The sequence below is a fragment of the Homalodisca vitripennis genome, chromosome 7 (assembly GCF_021130785.1).
Source record: "Homalodisca vitripennis isolate AUS2020 chromosome 7, UT_GWSS_2.1, whole genome shotgun sequence".
NCBI lineage: Eukaryota > Metazoa > Arthropoda > Insecta > Hemiptera > Cicadellidae > Homalodisca > Homalodisca vitripennis.
This window is the reverse complement of record NC_060213.1, coordinates 139225885-139247137: the sequence shown is the minus strand read 5'-3', so window position 1 is coordinate 139247137 and position 21253 is coordinate 139225885. Positions and strand designations below refer to the sequence as shown.

The following is a 21253-nucleotide window of genomic DNA, read 5'->3' as shown; positions in this document are numbered from 1 at the left end:
GGATAATTAAAAGGTGTCTGTCCGTCTGCCGACGCTCATTGTCTCATCAAAGAGAGTTGTTACGTTATTTAAATTCAATTAAGTTAGTCAGCCGGTATCAGGCTCAACTCCTCCTGTCTGCAGTCGGTCCTCCCCCTCTCCTCCTAATTTACCTAATTAATTGACTTACATCGAAGAAAATTTATCGATGCAGCAATATATTGTAACTTTGTGTTCTAAATACTTCTCAGAACATATTTAGTGTTCATTTGGTGTTTATCGGTGAAGTCAAAATGTGTAAAGGAACGTTTGTTTGAATGCTAATCTTGATTGACACATTTTGTTAAGATTACAGCTAAAAGTTAGTAACATTCTACAAAATAGAATGGAGGAAAAACTGAAAATAATTTATTGAGATTAAACTAAGATTTTTAGTAATAACATTCAAAAAACAAAATAGAAGAAAAACTGAAAGTACTGCTGGAAATAATTATTATTGAAGCTAAGATTATAAACATTCTACAAAATAGAATGGAGGAAACACTGAAAAAATGTTACTTATTGAGTTTAAGCTAATAATTAGTAATACTCTACAAAACAAAGTGGAAAAAACTGAGAATAATTTGTTATGATTAAGAGTTGTTTGATTTGCTAAGAGTTAGAAACATTCTACAAAATAGAATGGAGGAAAAACTGAAAATATTTCATGGAGTTTATTTAGGCTAAGATTTATAGTAAAATACTCCAAAAAACAAAATAGAGGAAAAACTTAAAATAATTTGTTGAGATTAAAGCTCTTAGAGTTCTCAACACTCTATTTTACCCTTGTCATTGATTTATAATATAAACTAGATTGCTAATACAAATAAAATGCTAATAATGATCCATTTCTACTTGTTCCATTCTATAATGCAGTGGTTCACTAACAGGCTGACAAGGGTGACAGAGCCAATAGAAAACTATAGGGGATAGAAATCAAGTAATCTCCTTGAACATTTCGGTACTTTAAGTAGTAAGAGGTATTCATTATAACATTGTTTAGCTACTGGACACTATTTTTACTTTACCCTTTTTATAAAAACGGTGTAGGTGAGAACTATTTTGTTTTTCAAACTAACTACCTGTCCCTAACAAAATTTATCAAATACAAAATCTAACACGACTAGGCAAAACATTGCTTGTGTTTACAAAACAGTAGCCAACCATAACCCAGATTTTTGTTAATTAAATACTAGTTTTATTTATTTTACATTTAATTTAAATTAAAGGAGAGTACATAATAATCAAGGAAATACCCTCTCTATAGATATGGTATACTGTCTAAACAATGGTATACTGTCTAAACAATATAAAGATTTTAAAATAATTTTTTAAATTTTGCACCTTTTAAAATTGGGAACCAATTCAAATTTATTAATAGTAACCCTTTTAGCCAATTAGATGAAAGACCATAAAAACTGATCACTCAAGGGTTTATGGTTATTTTAGATTCACTCAATAGGTTGATTATGGGCTCTGTCCTAACACACGTCAGTATTGTACTCAAAAACAACAATTTGTAAGTTTCAAGGGTGCTTTGTTTTATTATTACACCCCATAGACAAATTTATTTCCATTAGACAGCTAATTCCAACATATTAAGCCAATGAAAAGCTTCCTTATCAAACTTATACAGTATATGTACTTCTGTTATTCCTCCAGAATAGGTCCTTAAACAACATTATATTCATAGTGTGAGTCATCGCCAAACTCCTCTCTGATTGAAAAGTGTAGATTCCCCGAGTCTGAACGTTAACCACAAACTAACTAGAGCTACAATTATGAGAGTTACATTTAAATTCAGCTTGATGATTCCTGTGTTTAGACATACACAGTAAAAAGTATTTACAAACAATAACTTTAAATTTTTATCTCTGTGAGAATGGAAAAAAGGTGCAGGCTTTTGGTGCTTTTCAACCAAACTGTAACTTTAAAAATTCATAATTCATAAACTTGTAATTAAGACCAAATTTGTATACATTATAGGAATAAGTGTACTGTTTTCAAGTATGTAATATTAGTTTTATATCCAGAGGTGGTATCCTTCTTCATGAGATAAGTATTTAACACTAGAACTTACTTAAGTTACTAGTTAGTAGAAGTACTTATATCCTACTACCTAACACTAATTTGTGCTTGTAAAGATATCAGGAAGAACATTTGAAGAAGTTGGAAAATACGCTATTTTACCCTGTCCAATATAAATAATTTATTCAAAGACAGAAACCTAATTTTAAATCCTGAAAAATATATACATTTTAAAACTAAAAAACAAAGCTCTATTAATTATGCCCATTAACGATGTTGAAATAAGTAAAAATGAAGAAAATAAATTTAGAGTGGCAAACTTTTAAAGTTACTTCAAACCTAAAAAATATGAAACTACTATATATGTTACTTGTTGGTAGGAAATTTAAGAGACTAATATTCGTTTTCTTCAGAATTTTCTAGTCTTACATTATTCACCGTTGAGATAAGCAGATAATATACATTTATTTCAGTTTGACATCCAAAACGGTTTCTGTCTGACATCTAGTAAGTGTCGAGTCAAAGAAAATTATACAGTACTATAATGCAGTAATTATTTTCTGAAATACAAACACAGAAAGACAGCTACATAATGGAACATCATTATCTGTAATGCAATCTATCTAGGAAAGAGGTTGAACTTTAGTCTTTGAAACTATTGTTCACATTCTACAACACATAATGAAGGCAAATGTTTATAACAATAATGGTCTCTTGTCCAATTCAGATAATCGTGAAATAAACTCTAAATAATATTTTAAAGTTGGATTAACAATGCTACTCTGTAAAGTGTTAAATATCTGTCTACGTTTAATAAATGTATTTAATGAAGATAAAATACAATTTATATACATGGAGAATTGTATGTGTCTTAAATCTGTGTATTTCATAATCATGTAAATTCAAAAATGGTTTTAAAACATTTTCATCATCTGCACCGTACAACACATCTTAAACATACAAATTTAATTCTTCACCTCTTTCCTGATGACTACGAGTCTATCATTAATACAATACTAAACCATTCCTTTCTTTTAATACTGAATAATTTTTTTAACTGACTAACACTTTTCACAATGATGTGTACCCCATCGGGTGCACGTGGTATCTCACATCTACCGTCATGCACCTAGTCGGGTACACACTGGGCTTTCGTAAAGTGCGTTGTGCACCTAATGGGGTACACTATGAATTTCCTTATTGCGTTTATATTGTTTGCATGTCTTGGTGGTTTGTTAAATTTAATCCCACACTTAAATAAATACCTCAGACTATCTTGAACTCCGTTGGGAGCACGATTGCCCATTTTTTTAGGTAAATGAATTTTTTACGTTCTCCTTGGGGTATACGGAGAAACATTGAAAAAACTAATTGAATTAATTTTTTTGAACTAAATTGCTAAGCCTACATTGCTTTTATGTTATATTTAGACGGGTGAAAACCTGCCTTTTCACCATTATTATTAAAAAGTTTGATGGCATATATAACCAAGTACAGTAGAACCCCTCATATCCGGCCACCACGGGACCGAGCCCCTGGCCGGATAACGATTCGGCCGGATAAACCAACCTACAGTACACAGCACTTGACGAAACAAAACAATTGTACTGTACTGTACTAACCGCACTGGAAATAATCAACGAACTGTTTACAGGTTAAACCTACTAGCTCAACTGAGGACAACACAGGAAAATGTAAACAAATAGATACACCAAAATAACGCAAGAGTCGTGGGAGACTAGTGCGTGCAACTGCGCGTCTGCAAGCCGTGGTAAATAAATTTCGATATTGGCTTCCGGGAAGTGGCCGGATAAACCGAGGTGCGGTAAAACCGAGGCCGGATATGAGGGGTTCTACTGTAGGAAAAATAAGCTGTCGTCGTAAACTTGTTAAATTACAATACTTCCACAATATTTACACAATACAATATGGTTCTATGACTTTATTATTAAACCTGCATTAATCACAAACGGCTGGTGATTTTGAGAACTGGTGATTCTGAGAACTGGGTAATCACACCACTTCTTTTACAGTTCTCAGTCCACACTAACCTTTTGTAGGAGAGTTGTAGAGCCATTCTCTCCCACGCCCAGGGTTTGAAAATAGTTTTTAATGGATCCTCAAAGGCAGTGAAATGTTTTTTGTTGTTTTTGTATTGTTCTCCTGAAGCATACACTTATTATCTGTTATTAATTTTTTCTTTTTTAATACCGCATGAATTAAAACATTAAATTTAATTAATTGTTCAGTTGTAATTAGTGATTTGTTAAATGGCTAAAACCACTTTTTATATTTATAAACAAATATCTTGTATGAAGAATCTTGGGAGCATTGGAAAAAAGATATTACTAATTTTAACGGTTACACTACACATCTTATTAACAACATACTTCACAAATCAATCAAAAGAAAAGCAAGAACATCTAGAACAACATTACTACCCCTTCAAGATAACAAACAAATTCATTTGCACAACATACAGTAATATTTAAAATTAAATTACAGAAAACTTTTAAAAAACATTTAAACAAATCTATCACTTACAAGACAAACAACAAATTATCACAAATCCCAAGGACAAAAACTCATTCGAAAACAAATCAGGAATTTATGAAATTAAATGCAAAGACTGTGATGAATTTTACATTGGCCAAACAAAAAGGAACATCAAGACACGACACATTCAAAGAACACTTTGCACATATAAAATATGAAAGAAACGAAAAATCTGCTGTTGTGAATGTATATATTGAATCTGGACACACCATCTCTCTAATAAAAATTTATAATTATTGAAAGAAGTTACTAACACAATACACTTATATGCTTGGGAAACTTTTTACATTACCACAAATTGAGAAAAACTTATCAATAATGGAGACGGACCTATTAAAAATTCAATTCTATTCTCATCTCAATTTATAAAAAAATTAAAATGTAATTCTGTTTCAATATTTCATACTGGCTAACCATACTTCCAAATCTTTTACCATATGTTATTTTAATATCTATTATTAAAAAAAAAATGTAAATATTTGTTCATTTGTGATGTGCCTGACGATGGAATCATTGATTCCGAAAGGCCTTGCAATAATAAAATTAATATTGGAAAATGTTGTATTCATTTACCAGTGATAGTAAATTAAATATCTTGTACATTGTGTAACGTACGGATTGGCAATTGTTACAAGTCAAGTGAATAACTAGTTTCCATTTACATCATTGACCACATGATTCGTGTTAGACGCTTGAACAACAGAGAAGCAGTAACCACCGGGACACGGTAGAGAGGAGGTATGGTAGTTAGCGGCCAATGAGATTTATTCAACCACATCATTCGATGTGACGTCACAGCAACATACCACACATACACAGGTCTGTGGTGACTGGTTTATCCTACAAGACCAACACGTACTAAACGTTATTATATCACAACATACTAAATGTTATTATAAAATAACATATTAAACGTTATTATTACATAACATACTAAACATTATTATAAAATAACATATTAAACGTTATTATAGCATAACATACTAAATGTTATTATAAGATACTAAACGTTATTATAAAATAACATACTAAACGTTATTATTACATAACACACTAAACGTTATTATAACACAACATACTAAACGTTATTATAGCATAACATACTAAACGTTATTATAAAATAACATACTAAACGTTATTATACAATTAACATACTAAATGTTATTATTACATAATATACTAAACATTATTATAAAATAACATACTAAACGTTATTATTACATAACATACTAAACGTTATTATAACACAACATACTAAACGTTATTATAGCATAACATACTAAACGTTATTATAAAATAACATACTAAACGTTATTATTACATAACATACAAATACTTGTTTGTTATTGGAAATAATGGCATTTTTTAAAGCAATTGAAATTAGTTTTATATATTATATTTAATTTTTATACGTGTTTTTCAATGGTTGTTTTAGTCTAGTCTTGACGATGATAAGCGAAAGTTTCAAAATCGAGCATATCTAAGATTAATTATTGATTTCTTAAGAAACATCATAATGCATTTCAATAACTTTACAATGTGATGTAGCTTTTCAAAATGGACAAAACTGTAACGGAAACAACATTAAAACCAACAACATATTTTAACATATCACTTCTTTCTTGAAATGCTTTTAGAAAGCATTATAATGTACCACAATAATGTATTCGGTTAATCAATTAAAAAAAAAAAAAAAAAAACTTTTACACTGTCACAATATAATTGTTAGTGAGTTCAACGCATTCAATTGCAAACTTAAATGTTTACATACTTTCTGAAAAATACTATAAATGAAGCAATTCTCCACCCTTGACTAATTGATATACTCCTGGCTCTCTAACTGAGAGATCACAGGTTTACATCCCAGGGAGATCTCAGCATGAATGCAATATACAGTGTATTTTGGAAGTAGCATAGCTGAACGCTGATGTTCAGAAAATATTAATGAAGAAAGATTACAATGAGTGATTAACCTCTTGATGGATTTTGACATAATATTACATTCACAGCGATCGCGTAAAAGTGTACTACAAACGTAATACTATGCATTGTTATATTGTTCCTGTTTTATTCTGTTGTCTGCCATAATATTGCAAAAGAAGCATGTCTAATAAAACCGTGTGGCACACATATAGTTCTGGTATTTTTTACTAGATGTCAGCACATAAGTGTTTGCACCTAGATAAGTTCACTGTAATCACACAGTGCAGACAACTACCACGTGTTGTTTTTACATATCACCTGTCCTGTTGTATTTTATGGTTTTATTTCTAGTGTTTATTGTGCCTTGGAAATATACGATACACAAATAGACGATTGGCTTCGTTTACGTTTACGTGATGATGACACGCACACAGATAGTGAAAATGACAGTGGACAATATATAAAAAATTTGAAAAAATACACTTAAATAACTTTTTTCCATAAAGAGGTATATATTTAAACTCTGCAAAACTGTTTCTGTAAAAAAGCGCAAACAAATCAGCAAAGTAACATAGTTTAAGGTACAAAAACAAAAACGGTTAAGTGGTTAAAGAACAGCATCAATAGCTTAGATTGACTGTTTCTACTGTTATGTATTCTTAGTTAATAGCAGCCGATGCCCAATGAGAATAGTTTTAATGTGGATTCTGAACCATGGCATTATGGTCTTGTATTGATAAGCTCCTGAAATCCAGTACCTACGAAACCCAAGGGTGACCTGAATACATTTGTAGTCTCGGTGCAATCAAAAGGGTTAGTATAGACCTCCTTAAGATTTGGGTAACCTAATTCCAACATGTCAAACCAACCAAAATGTAACCTTCAAGTAGATGGGCTACAGGCCACACTATATTCCCAGCCAAACCATGCAAAACAACTATAATCCACCAGAAGGGCCATGGCCCCTGAAGTATCATAGACTTTGACTACTACAGCGCACTTCTATAGCTAGCCACCACGCCCGACTACTTGTACTGGTGTCTAAATGTTTCCTCAGCCACTCAGCTATCTTGTCCATTTTACGTATGAAGTGGGTTGATGCAAAATTTCAAACAGCTCTCATGCACTCAAGGACATATGTGCTTAGTAGATAATAAAAAATACCCACAAGCAAAAGTTATTTCATCATAGAAAATTTGTTAATCTAGCGAACACGGCAACTGGGATGCGAGTACCATAGATTCTGGTCTTATGGGTTTGAAAGTATCAAGCTGTTAGAGTCAAAACCGTGCGTTACAGAGTACTCACTGTAATGCGATACCCCATGACGTTCCTTATCTGACAACACACGACCATAACCTCAAAGTTGGAAATTTGAAAGTCAGGTAAAAAGGCTTTAAAACTTTTCACTGAAGGATAACATACAATCTTTTGATTAAACCAAATAAAACACAATTCGGTTTTGAAAACTAGATAATAAACGATCGTTACTATCTATTTTACTGTACAATGTATGAAATTAAATACATTATTATATAAAATAATCCCAAAGTAATACAGTGATCCTGGCTGAGTTGTAACTGTCTGGGTTATAAACACTACAGTAAAAATATATTAAAATTTGTGGGTAGCAACATAGTTATTCAGATTAAAAAATTCTATTTTCACCCTAGAAACTCAAATTTTCAGGATGCTTTAGCATACTTTATGAGGTTTAGCTCAATTACGTGGAGATCCTAGTGAACGTGAAACATCAACAACAGCAGGATGGTTTGCTTCAACTGACAGGGCAATTGCCAATCCTAGCCTGTGATTGGGGAGACATTTTACTGACAGCCCTGACATTGCTAGGAGGCTCTGACAAGCAGAGGACCTCCTCACACCGAAGAACTCCTGGCTCACTGACAAGGGAGTCTTTCAACAACTGATACAAGCACATCTGCTATTATTGGTTTACTGACACACACCAATTGAACCTTTTCTGTCTTATTCCCTGTGTGGTCCAAGCGGTAAAACGCCTGAGCTGTTCCCCAGTGACTGCAGCGGTCAATGGTAACTGTAGTAGTAGGCGTCTCAGGTTATATCGGCCCAGGGACCCGGGTTCTAATCCCAGTTCGGGCATGCCATTTTCACATGTTAATATATAATAACCTGAGCCTAGTCTCAGGTAATGTGGTAATCAGTTCCGAGCCAGAGCTATACACAAATTTCTTTGGCTGATAGTACTCATAATTTAAAATAAATACGTCCTGTAAATGTAGGTCGAGAACGTAGGCACTATTTTGTATTTGTACCAACTTTGCACATATGTTATAAAAAAGGAAACTCAAACAAACTCAACAAATTATTATGTGATTTGTTTAACAATTAACAAAATGGCACCTGGTAATAATGTTTAAAGTCAATGCATGGCAATGGATGTAGCCAGCGAGGAGATCCAAGGGGTCTGGCCCCCCAAATTTAAATTTTTCAATTACGTTTTTAGTAAACGAATATTATTATTATTTAAATAATTCAGTAATACTGACATGTACTGCTGAAAGACCATTTTGCACAAAAAAAGGGTCAAGAACTTTTTAAGGAACAAAATGGGACCTTACTAAACAGTGAGGTTCACTACGAGAAAATATCAGTTGTCTGGACCCCAGCAAAATGTGTTCCTGGCTACGTTCTTGAGTAAATGGCAAAATAACTAGTATAGTTATAAAAATTAACAAAATACCAAGTATTTTGCAATTTATTTTACTATTCCAACAGTACTTTTAACGAAATTTGTCACTGCATAAGCGAGCACAACCACTTTAAAGGTACGCTTGTACAAGCCGGGAGCAACAAACATTATAGCCAGTTGGGAGCATCAGCTGTTTTGACATGTTGCTCAAACACTTTTTTGTTAGTTAACTTAAAGAATTGTCAACAGGAGCCATTTTGTTAACATCAAAGCAAATCACACAATATTATTGTTGTAGTTTTCTCTTTATTTGACATAAACTACATGCAAAATTTGGTATCTGTAGCTTTACAGGTTCTAGAGATATTATTTTTTATAAAAAATACAAATCGGCAGCTAAATAACACATTTTTCGACCCGTGTTTACAAGGAAATTTATTTTTTAAATCATGAGTACTATCAGCCACAGAAGTTTGTGACACCCTTTTCTAAATACCCTGTACATTAAAAAAAAAATCAGTTCCGCACCAAATCCTATTTTGGAAGTTTGATTATCATGTTATGCATTACTATTTAATACTGCACAATCTGATATGTATTGGTGTATAGTTCACACATTTTACTAAATTCATACATGAACAATATACAGGTTTTTTTACACAGCATACATTCTAGTACTAAGTCTATAGTATACGTTGTATCACTGTGTTTATACAGACCTTCAGTGAGTTCTGCCGCGAAGCACACTGGGTAGACAACAAGTGCAAGTAGTGTGGCTACCACTGGAACATGACACATACAACGATCAACAACAGCTGTGCTTTGATAACACTGAAATAAGTACAACAGAGTGGTGAGATAGTTTTCTATGACTAGCAGTTTTAATATTATTTGCTACAATCCAAAGTGTTAGTCAAGTTTATTACTGTTAATTTGAGGTGCTTTTGTAAGTGTACTATTTTCATGACTTTTGCTGGCATATTAAACAATACAAGTTAATACGAAATAGTCCTTTTGGGGCTCAGTCGGAAAAAGTACCTAGATTTTGTGACATCTGAATTAATTTATTTTCATAGGATTTGCAGTACTCAATATATTGAAAACCATTTAAGATACAAAAACTAGTTTATAACAAAGATTTAGGAAACGTTATAAGCATTCTGCGAAACAGTTTTATTTTTATCTTTAAAAGTTTAAATGGACGCCATATTGAAATGAAATGGTGTACCTGGCTGACAAACTTAGTCACGATATTTAAAACTTCAATTGCTGTACCAAGTTTGAAAATAATTTCAGCATTCCAGTTCTTGGGAATAGACAAGTTTTATGGGATTTACATGCAATCAATATCTCAAACACCGCTAGGGACACAACAAATTTTTTATTACAAAATGTTTAGTACATCTTATAAGTATTGTAGAACACACATTGTTTTCATCTGGGTTCATAAATAACAGATTTACAAATTTTTGTAGAGTTTAAAAGTTATTTAAACGAAATGGCGTACCAAGCTGGCCAATGAACTTAGTTAAGACATTTATAGATAAATCTTTGTACCAAGTTTCAACATGTTTGAGGACAGTTATTATTTCCACAACTTGTGTTTATGTGTTTTATTGAAGTCTATTTTGAAGAGATATAAACATTTTTAACGGGGATAGATTTTGGGCTCTGTGTTTCTTGACCGTTGCAATTATGCAGAAACTTTTGGAAAACAAAATCGACCTACAAATTATAAAAAGAATAAATAAAACATTAATATGAGCAAGATAAATGCTGGGAAAGTTAATTGTCAATTTAAAAAGTATATTTAAATTTTTTTATCACCTTTACCAATGCATGTTAAGCTTTACAATTAAATGGAATGATGTTTTTTTTAAAATTATATCTACTGTGAACCAACTAAAGGAACTCATATTGTTGCATTTATAAGATAAGTAATTATCTGAAAGAATCTAACAAAACGGTTACAGAATGACAAATCCGAACCAATCAGGTCGCCAATTACTATTCAACTCACATCCGATTAGCTCCCAGGGATAAGACAATGATCTTTGTGTTTGCTACGAGAAAATTGATCTGACAGAACAGTTACGGTGACAAATCCGAAGCTACCAGGATGGCATTACTCATATCACATCCGATTAGCACCCATGGATTGAAAATGTTTTGGTATTAGGTAACAGTAAATAAATCTAAGAGAACTGAGGATAAATCAGAACCAATTAGGATGACAATTAAAGGACAGAAAATCAGAGCTAATCAAGATGATAATTACAGACCCACGTCTAATTAGCTCCAAATGATAAGATAGTGATCCTTCTACTAGAAGCCAGTAAATCAACATTAAAGAACAGTTACAAGACTAAAATCAGAACCAATTAAGATGACAATTAAAGGACAAAAAATCAGAACCAATCAGGATGACAATTACAGACCCACATCTAATTAGCTCCCAATGACAGGATAGTGATCCTTGTACTAGAAGCCAGTATCAATGTGGGAGAATAGTTGCAAGACTTAAAATCAGAACGAATCAGGAATGTAATTACTGGCCTCACATTCCATTAGTGCCCAGAGATAGGACAGTGATCCTTGTCTTAGCTAGCAGTGAACCAATCTGACAGAACGATTACAGGACGACAAGTACAAACCAATCAGAACCGCCATAAATGATTGGACATTGATCCTTGTCTTCATTATCCTTCACTCGATACTGTCAGTTGAAGAACATCAGAAACGTGGATTCTTTGTTAACTTACAAATTTAGCCTTTCAATCGGTAATGCAGTTAAATGAAACCACTTAAATTTGTCATAAACAACAATAAATGACACAATGAATATGAAAACATCATTATCAACCGTAAATTAATTTTTTTTTTTTTTTTTTTTTTTTTTCTTTTTACTAAACATGAGGTTCACTACGAGAAAATATCAGTTGTCTGGACCAGCAAAATGTGTTCCCTGGCTACGTTCTTGAGTAAATGGCAAAATAACTAGTATAGTTATAAAAAATTAACAAAATACCAAGTATTTCGCAATTTATTTTACTATTCCAAAGACGTACTTTTAACTAAATTTGTCACTGCATAAGCGAGCAACAACCACTTTTAATGGTACGGCTTGTACAAGCAGGGAGCAACAAAACATTATAGCCAGTTGGGAGTCATCAAGCTGTCTTTGACATGTCGCTCAAGACACTTTTTTGTTAGTTTAACTTAATGAATTGTCAACAGGAGCACATTTTGTTAACCATCAAAAGCAAAATTCCACACAATATTATTCGTTGTAGTTTTCTCTTTATTTGACATAAAACTACATGCATAATTTGGGTATTCTGTAGCTTTACAGGTTCTAGAGATAATTATTTTTTCTAAAAAAAGTACAAATCGTCAGCTGATCAATTAACAACATTTTTTGACCCGGGTTTACATAGGAGAAATTTATATTTCTTAAAATCATGAGTACTATCAGGCCACAGAAGTTTTGTGACACCCTTTTCTATAATACCCTGTACATTAAAAAAAAATCAAGTTGCGACACCAAATCCTATTTTGGATAGTTTGATTATCATGTTTATTGGCATTACTATTTAATATCTGCACCAATAGATATGTATTGGTGTATAGTTCACACATTTTAACCTAAATTCCATACAATGAACAATATACAGGTTTTTTTTACAACAAAGCATAACATTCTAGTACTAAGTCCTATAGTATACGTTGTAATCAATGTTGTTTATTACCGGACCTTCAGTGAGTTCTGCCTCGAAAGCACAATGTGGTTAGTGCAACAAGTGCAAGTTAGTGGGCTACCATCTGGATAAAATGACAACATACAACGAATCAAACAACAGCTGTGCCTTTGCATAACTCCTGATAATAAGTACAAAACAGAGTGGTGAGATAATTTTAAATATTTTTTGCTTCACAATCCAACAAGTGTTAATGAGTCAAGTTGTTATATACTGGTTAATTTGAAAGTGAGGTGCTTTTGTAAGTGTACTACCTTTCCATGACTTTTTGCCTGGCATATTAAACATTCAAGTTTAATACGAAATTAGTTCCTTTTGGGGCTCAGTCCGGAAATTAGTTACCTAGATTTTGTGGACATCTAGAATTAATTTTATTTTTTAATAGGATTTGCAGTACTCGAATATATTGAATACCATTTAAGAATACAAAAACTTGTATTGTATAACCAAAGATTTAGGGAAACGTTATAAGCCTATCTGCGAAAACAGTTATATTGTTATCGTTTTAAAAAGTTTAAATGGACAACCATATTGAAATGAAATGGTGTACCTTGGCAGACAAAACTTAGTCACGATATTTAAAAGCATCAGTGCCTGTACAAGTTTGAAAAATAATTTCAGCATTCCAGTTTTTTGGGAATAGACCAAGTTTTATGGGATTTACATGCAATCAATATCTCAAACCACCGCTCGGGGACACAACAAATTTTTTTATTAACACAAAATGTTTAGTACATCTTATAAGTATTGAAGTTGAACACACATTTGTTTTCATCTGAGTTCTTAAATAACAGATTTTACAAATTTTTGTCAGATGTTTAAATGTTATTTAAAACGTAAAATGGGCGTACCAAACTGGCCAATGAACTTTAGTTAAGACATTTATAAGATAAATCTTCTGTACCAACAGTTTTCAACATGTTTGAGGGACAGTTATTATTTCCCTCACAACTTGTGGTTTAGCGGAACTGTGTTTTAATTGAAGTCTATTTTTGGAAGAGATATAAACATTTTTAAGGGGGATAGATTTTGGGCTCTGCTTTGTTTCTTGCACAGTTTGAAGTTAATGCAGAACTGTTTGGAAAAACAAAATTTATCCTACAAATTATAAAAAGAATAAAATAAAACAATTAATGATGAGCAAGATAAATGCTGGGAAAGTTAAATTGTACAATTTAAAAAGTATATTTATTTAAATCTTTTTGTGACCACCCTTTACCAAATGCATGTTATACCATTTACAATTAAATGGAATGATGTTTTTTTTTTTAAAATTATGATCTACTGTGAACAAACTAAAGGAACTCATATTGTTGACATTTATTAAAAGATAAGTAATTATCTGAAAAGGGGAATCTATATCAAAACGGTTACAGAATGACAAAATCTCGAACCAATCAGGTCAGCCAATTACGTACTTCAACTCCACATCCGATTAGCACCCAGGCGATAAGACAATGATCTTTTGTGTTTTGCTACGAGAAAATTGATCTGACAGAAACAGTTAACGGTGACAAAATCTGAAGCTACCTGGATGGCATTTACTCATATCACATCCGATTTCAACACCCAATGGATTGAAAATGCCTTTGGTATTAGGTAACAGTAAATAAGATCTAATAGAGACTGAGGTTAAAGCAGTAACCAATTAGGATGGCCAATTAAAGGACAGAAAAAATAAAAAAAAACATCATGAGCTAATTCAAGATGTTAATTTACAGACCCACGTCATAGCGATTAGCTCCAAATGGATAAGTATAGTTGATCCTTCTACCTAGAAGCCAAGTAAATCAATATTACATGAACAGGTTACAAGACTAAAATCACGATCCAATTAAGATGAAAATTAAAGGACAAAAAGTCAACAAACATTAAGGCTGAAAATTACAGACCCACATATAATTTAGCGCCCTGTGATAAAATAGTGATCCTTCTAACTTGAAGCCAGTAAATTCAATATTAAAGAACAGTTGACAAGACTAAAATTCAGGAAACCAATTTAAAGATGACAATTAAAGGACAAAAAATTCAGAAACCAATCAGGATGACAATTAAGGACCAACATCTAATTAGCTCCCAATGACAAGGATAGTGATCCTTTGTACTAGAAAGCCAGTAAATTCAATGTGGCGAGAATAGTTTTCAAGACCTTAAAATCAGGAACGAATCAGGAATGTAATTACTGGTCTCACATTCCCATTAGTGCTCCAGAGAACTAGGACAGTGATTCCTCTTGTACTAGAAGCCAGTATCAAATGTGGTGAGATAGTTGCAAGACTTGAAAAATCATGAACGAATCAGGAATGTAATTACTGGTCTCACATTCCATTTAGTGCCCAGAGATTAGGACAGTGATCCTTGTACTAAGAAGCCAGTATCAATGTGGAGAGAAATAGTTTGCAAGACTTAAAATTCAGAACGAATCAGGAATGTAATTACTGGTCTCACATTCCATTAGTGCCCAGAGATAGGGACATGTGATCCTTGTACTAGAAGCCAGTATCAATGTGGGAGAATGTTGCAAGACGTTAAAATCAGAACGAATTCAAGGAAATGTAATTACTGGTCTCACTACATTTCCGATTAGTGCCCAGAGACCTAGGACAGTGATTCCTTGTACTAGAAAGCCAAGTAAAATCAATGTGGGAGAATAGCTTTTGCAAGACTTAAAATCAGAACCGAGTATCAGGAATGTTAAATTACTGGTCTCACATTCCATTTAGTGACCCAAGAAGGACAAGGATAGTTGATCCTGTGTGTACATACGAAGCCAGTAAATCAATGTGGAGATAATAGTTTGTCAAGACGTAAAGATCCAAGAACGGAATCAGGAATGGTAATTTACTGGTGCTCACAATTCCATTAGTGCCCAGCAGAATAGGACAGTGATCCTTGTACTAGAAGCTCAGTAAATCAAATTGTGGGAGAATAGTTGCAAGACTTAAAATCAGAACGAATCAGGAATGTAATTACTGGTCTCACATTCCATTAGTGCCCAGAGATAGAACAGTGATACTTGTACTAGAAGCCAGTATCAATGATGGGAGAATAGTTGCAAGACTTAAAATCAAGAACGAATCAGGGAATTGTAATTTACTGGTCTCACATTCCAAATTAGTGCCCAGAGATATGGACAGTGATCCTTGTTACTAGAAGCCCAGTGATCAATGTGGTGAGAATAGTTGCAAGACTTAAAAATCAGAAACGAATCGAGGAATGTAATTACTGTACTCACATTTCCATTAGTGCCCAGAGACAGGATAGTGATCCTTGTACTAGAAGCAGTAAATCAATTGTAGGGAGCAATAGTTGCAAGGACTTAAAAATCAGAAACGAATCGAAATGTAATTATACTGGTTCTTCACATTTCCATTAGTGCCCAGAGACAGGATAGTGATTCCTTGTAGCTAGCAAGCAAGTTAAATCCAATGTGGGAGAATAGTTGCAAGACTTTAAAATCAGAACGAATCAGGAATGTAATTAAAAAACTGTGTCTCACATTCCATTAGTGCCCAGAGACTAGGACCAAGTGATCCTTGTACTAGAAGCCAGTAAATCAATTGTTGGGGAGAATTAGTTTGCAAGACTTAAAATCTGAACAGAATTCAGGAATGTAATTACTGGTCTCACATTCCCATTAGTGCCCAGAGATAGGACAGTGAGCCTTGTACTAGAAGCCAGTATCAATGTGGGGGTAGTAAATAGTTGCATAGACTTTAAAAATTCAGAACGAAAATCAGGAATGTAATTACTGCCGTCTCACATTCCATTAGTGCCCAGGAGCAGGATAGTGATCCTTGTACTAGAAGCTCAGTAAAATCAATGTGGGAGTAAAATAGTTTGCCCAAGACTTAAAATCGAAACGGAATCAGAGAATGTAATTACTGGTCTCAAACATTCCATTTAGTGCCACGAGACAGAAAGTTGTGATCCTTGTACTAGAAGCCAGTAAATCAATTGTGGGAGAATAGTATGCAAGGTACTTAACAAATCAGAACAGAATCGGAATGTGAATTACTGGTCTCACATTCCAATTAGGTTGCCCAGAGATAGCAGAGATAGGACCAGTGATCCTTGTTACTAGAAGCCTCAGTAAATCAATGTGGGAGAATAGTTGCAAGGACTTAAAATCAGAACGAATCAGGGAATGTAATTTACTGTCTCCACATGCTCCATTAGTGCCCAGAGACCAGGGATAGTTGATCCTTGTACTTGAAAGGCCAGTAAAATCAAATGTGGGGAGAATAGTTGCCAAGACTTAAAATCAGAACGAATGCAGGAATGTAAATTTACTGGTCAATCACATTCCCATTAGTGCCCAGAGACAGGATTAGTGATCCTTTGTACTAGAAGCACCAGTATCAATGTGGGAGAATAGTTGCAAGGACTTAAAAATCAGAACGGAAATCGAGGAATGTAATTTACTGGTCTCACATTCCATTAGTGCCCAAGATGACAGGATAGTGATTCCCTTGTAACTTGAAAGCCAGTAAATCAATGTGGGGAGAATGGTTGCCAAGACTTAAAATCAGAACGAATCAGGAATGTAATTACTGGGTCTCACATTCCATTAGTGACCCAGAGATAGGACAGTGATCCTTGTACTAGAAGTCCAGTAAATCAATGTGGGAGAATAGTTGTCAAGAACTCTAAAATCAGGAACGATCAGGAAAATGTAATAAATGGTCTTCATCATTCCAATAGTGCCCAGAGACTAGGACAGTGATCCTTGTACTAGGAACGCCAGTAAATCAATGTTGGGGAGAATTAGTTGCACAGACTTTAAAAATCAGAACGAATCAGGAATGTAATCTATCTGGTCCTCAAACATTCCATTAGTGCCCAAGAGATAGGGGTGTGGGAGGGACAGTTGATTCCTTGTACTAGAAGCCAGTAAATCAATGTGGTGAGAATAGTGCATGGCAAGACTATAAAATCAGTAACGAATTCAGGTAATGTAATTACTGGTCTCACATTCCATTAGTGCCCAGGAGACAGGATAGTGATCCTTGTACGTAGAAGCCAGTAGTCAATGCTGGAAATAGTTGCAAGACTTAAAATCAGTAACGCAATCAGGAAGTGTAAATTTAACTGGTCTCACATTCCCAATTAGTGCCCCAGAGACAGGATTAAGTTGATCCCTATGTACTAGAAGCCAAGTAAAATTACAATGTGGGCGAATAGTTGCAAGACTATAAAATCAGAACGAATCATGAATGTAATAACTGGTCTCACATTCCAAATTAGTGCCCAGATGATTAGGCGATCAGTGAGTCCTTGTACTAGAAGCCCAGTAAATCAATGTGTGAGCAATAGTTTTGCAAAGACTTAACAATCAAAGGAACGGAATATCAGGAATGTAAATTACTGGTTTCCTCACATTCCAATTAGTGCCACCATGAGATAGGACTGTGGATGCCTTGTACTAGAAGCCAGTAAAATCAATGTGGGAGAATAGTTGCAAAGAACTTAAAATCAGAAACGAATCAGGGAATGTAATTACTGGGGCTGGTCTCACATTCCATTAGTGGCCCAGAGACTAGGACAGTGGATCCTTGTACTAAGAAGCCAGTAAATCAATGGCGAGAATAGTTTGCAAGACTTAAAATTCAGAAACGAATCAGGAATGTAATTATACATAGAGTGTCTCACATTGCCAATTACGTGCCTCAGAGATTAGGAACATGTGATCCTTTGTCTTAGCTAGCATGTTCGTGAACCAATCTGACAGAACGATTACCAGGGACCGACCAAGTACAAACCAATCAGAACCAGCCATAAATGATTGGACATTGATTCCTTGTCTTCATTATCCTTCACTCAATTACCGGGTTCAGTTGAAGAAACATCAGAAACGTGGAGATTCCTTTTGTGAAACCTTAACAAATTTTAGCCTTTCAAATCGGTAATGCAGTTAAATGAAACCACTTAAAATTTTGTCATAAACATACAGTAAATGACACAATGAATATTGAAAAACATCGATTATCAACCGTAAATTAATTGAAATGTTAATAGGTGCCACAATTGATGGGGTGCCGTTTATATTTAATACATAATAAGGTCATCTTTGAAGTATACCCCCCTTATTTACTAAGGGAACTGAATTTAAATCCACTGTACAAAATTAACAATAATTCTTTACGGTGTATATAGATTTGTTATTTAATAAATTTAATTAAATTAATTAATTACAAAACTTAGTAAATTATAGACACATGGCGTACACTTTCATCTCAATATCACTCACTGCCAAACCATGTCTACCACTTTTCCAGCATAGACACTAATTCCGACACAGTATTCACCATCGCAAAGACTTACATTTCACACAGTTTTATGCTTTTCACTCAGTAGGTCGGGTAGGGTACGAATAAGCGGTGAAGACCCGCGTTTTTTAATATCGAAATTGGCAAACGATATTACTTAATCATAATCACCTGATATAATCAATCGATTCAATCGATACGGATTAATTATCTTTGTAACAATTTAACTAAATTAAATCTATACCCAACAGCGGTGTAAACACTTTCAAATAATAAACATAAGGTAATATTTGAATTTTGGGTAGGGTACGATAAGCTGGACCCGGTGCTTTTATATCGAAATTGACAACCGATATTAGATATTAACTTTAATCATAACCATTCAGATACTAACTCAATCGATTACTGATTAATTATTTTGAACAATTAACTTAATTTAATTATACCAAGCAGCTGTAAATACTTTCAAAATAATTAACACATATAGGTAATCATTTGATCCTATTTTGGAGTAGGGTAACGATAAGCGGCACCCGGTGTTTTTTAAATATCGGGTAAATTGACAAATCCGATATGTAGATTATTATCTTAATCATAAACCATCGATACAATCAATCGATACTGAATTAAATTCATTTTGAACAATTAAACTTAAGTAAATAATATATCCAACCAGCTGTAAACACTTTCAAAATAATACACATAAGTTACATATGATTATTAAAAAATGGTGCAAGTCAATTTTAGAAAAACTACACAACATTGCTTGGAGAAGAGATAACACCATGTTTTTCGGTGGTTTCAATATGTTGGGACTCGTATTGAAAAACCTATTATGTGCGAAAATTTGTGCAAAAGAGAACTGAACTGTGAGACTAGCCAATACGGTCGTTTTCAGTTTTTTCCTAATTTTGGTTATTAATAATTTGTTTGACCACTGTAAATATTAAATTCATATTTTAATTTAAAACATAATTATGATTGTATTGTGGGATATAGATACTCTTATATCGTTTGATAGTTCTAGGATTTGATATGCGAATATTTAGGTACCAATGATTACTATTCTTTCATATTAAATAACCAGGGTCCACTTAATCGTACCCTTACCCAGCTTTTAGTTTATGTATGAAATCTTTGCTCGGGCCATTTTTACAATATCATCAGTAATCAAATAAATCATAATCACTCAACTGTTACAACAAAATCAACAAAAATTTTAGTAACCTAACTCATCAAAATAGTAAATAAACAACAAACGAAGCTGAAGCAGCTGGAATCCATAACTACTTGTTATAATAGATAAACAGCTGCAAGCTTCCCACTGCCCTGCTTGATAATAATAATCACTAGCAATAACCCGCTTTACATATTGTACATATATGAACTTCCCGATAAACGCAGACGCCCCCTAGGTTCAAAGTCCTTCCGACTTCATTTTGTTATATTACTTTTTTCAACATGTTTATAACATTTTTTTCAGGCCAAAACTATTGATATTTTCTTAAAGAAAACCTTTTCAACGAATCAAAAAATTGCAAACAAAATAAATAAATTGCTTTCCTAGCGCCCCTTAAATGGTAAAACCAATTAAAATTTTGTCATAAACAACTGTAAGTGATCGCAATGAAATATGAAAACATCATTATTAACCGTAAATTAATATGAAAATGTAATAGGTGCAAATTGATGGGGTGCCCGATTTATATTAATATAATACTAAGTACTTGAACCCGCTTATTATAACGGGAAAACTGAATTTATCACTGGTAAAACATCTACAATAATCTTTTTCACGAATGTTATAGATTAATTAATTACATGAATAGTAAAGGATGGGAAGTTACTTGCACCTTACTTTGTTAAAAAGTAATACTTAAAAAAAAACCCAAACTTAAATTATCTAACTGTGATAATCTTAGTTTCGTGAAACATGTTACATTTGTAAATATAACTTTGCTTACACATAAATGCTCTTTAATATTTCCAATATTTTCCGTTATACAACACAAAACGGGGAGATTTGTAAC

General features: G+C 33.2%; 1 protein-coding gene across 4 annotated transcripts in view; it reads right to left on the bottom strand.

Annotated features, from left to right (window-relative positions):
* LOC124366414 (transmembrane protein 47) overlaps nucleotides 1-21253 on the bottom strand; it is a 431582-nt gene that overhangs the window by 13783 nt on the left and 396546 nt on the right. For 3 of the 4 annotated variants that reach the window (XM_046822952.1, XM_046822954.1, XM_046822955.1), the window contains 2 exons: nucleotides 9916-9978; nucleotides 7834-7863 (listed from right to left, as the gene is read on the bottom strand). In XM_046822952.1, the coding sequence (XP_046678908.1) occupies nucleotides 7834-7863; nucleotides 9916-9978 (93 nt within the window). The remainder of the gene's footprint in view (nucleotides 1-7833; nucleotides 7864-9915; nucleotides 9979-21253) is intronic. The other variant, XM_046822953.1, reaches the window with a different exon arrangement.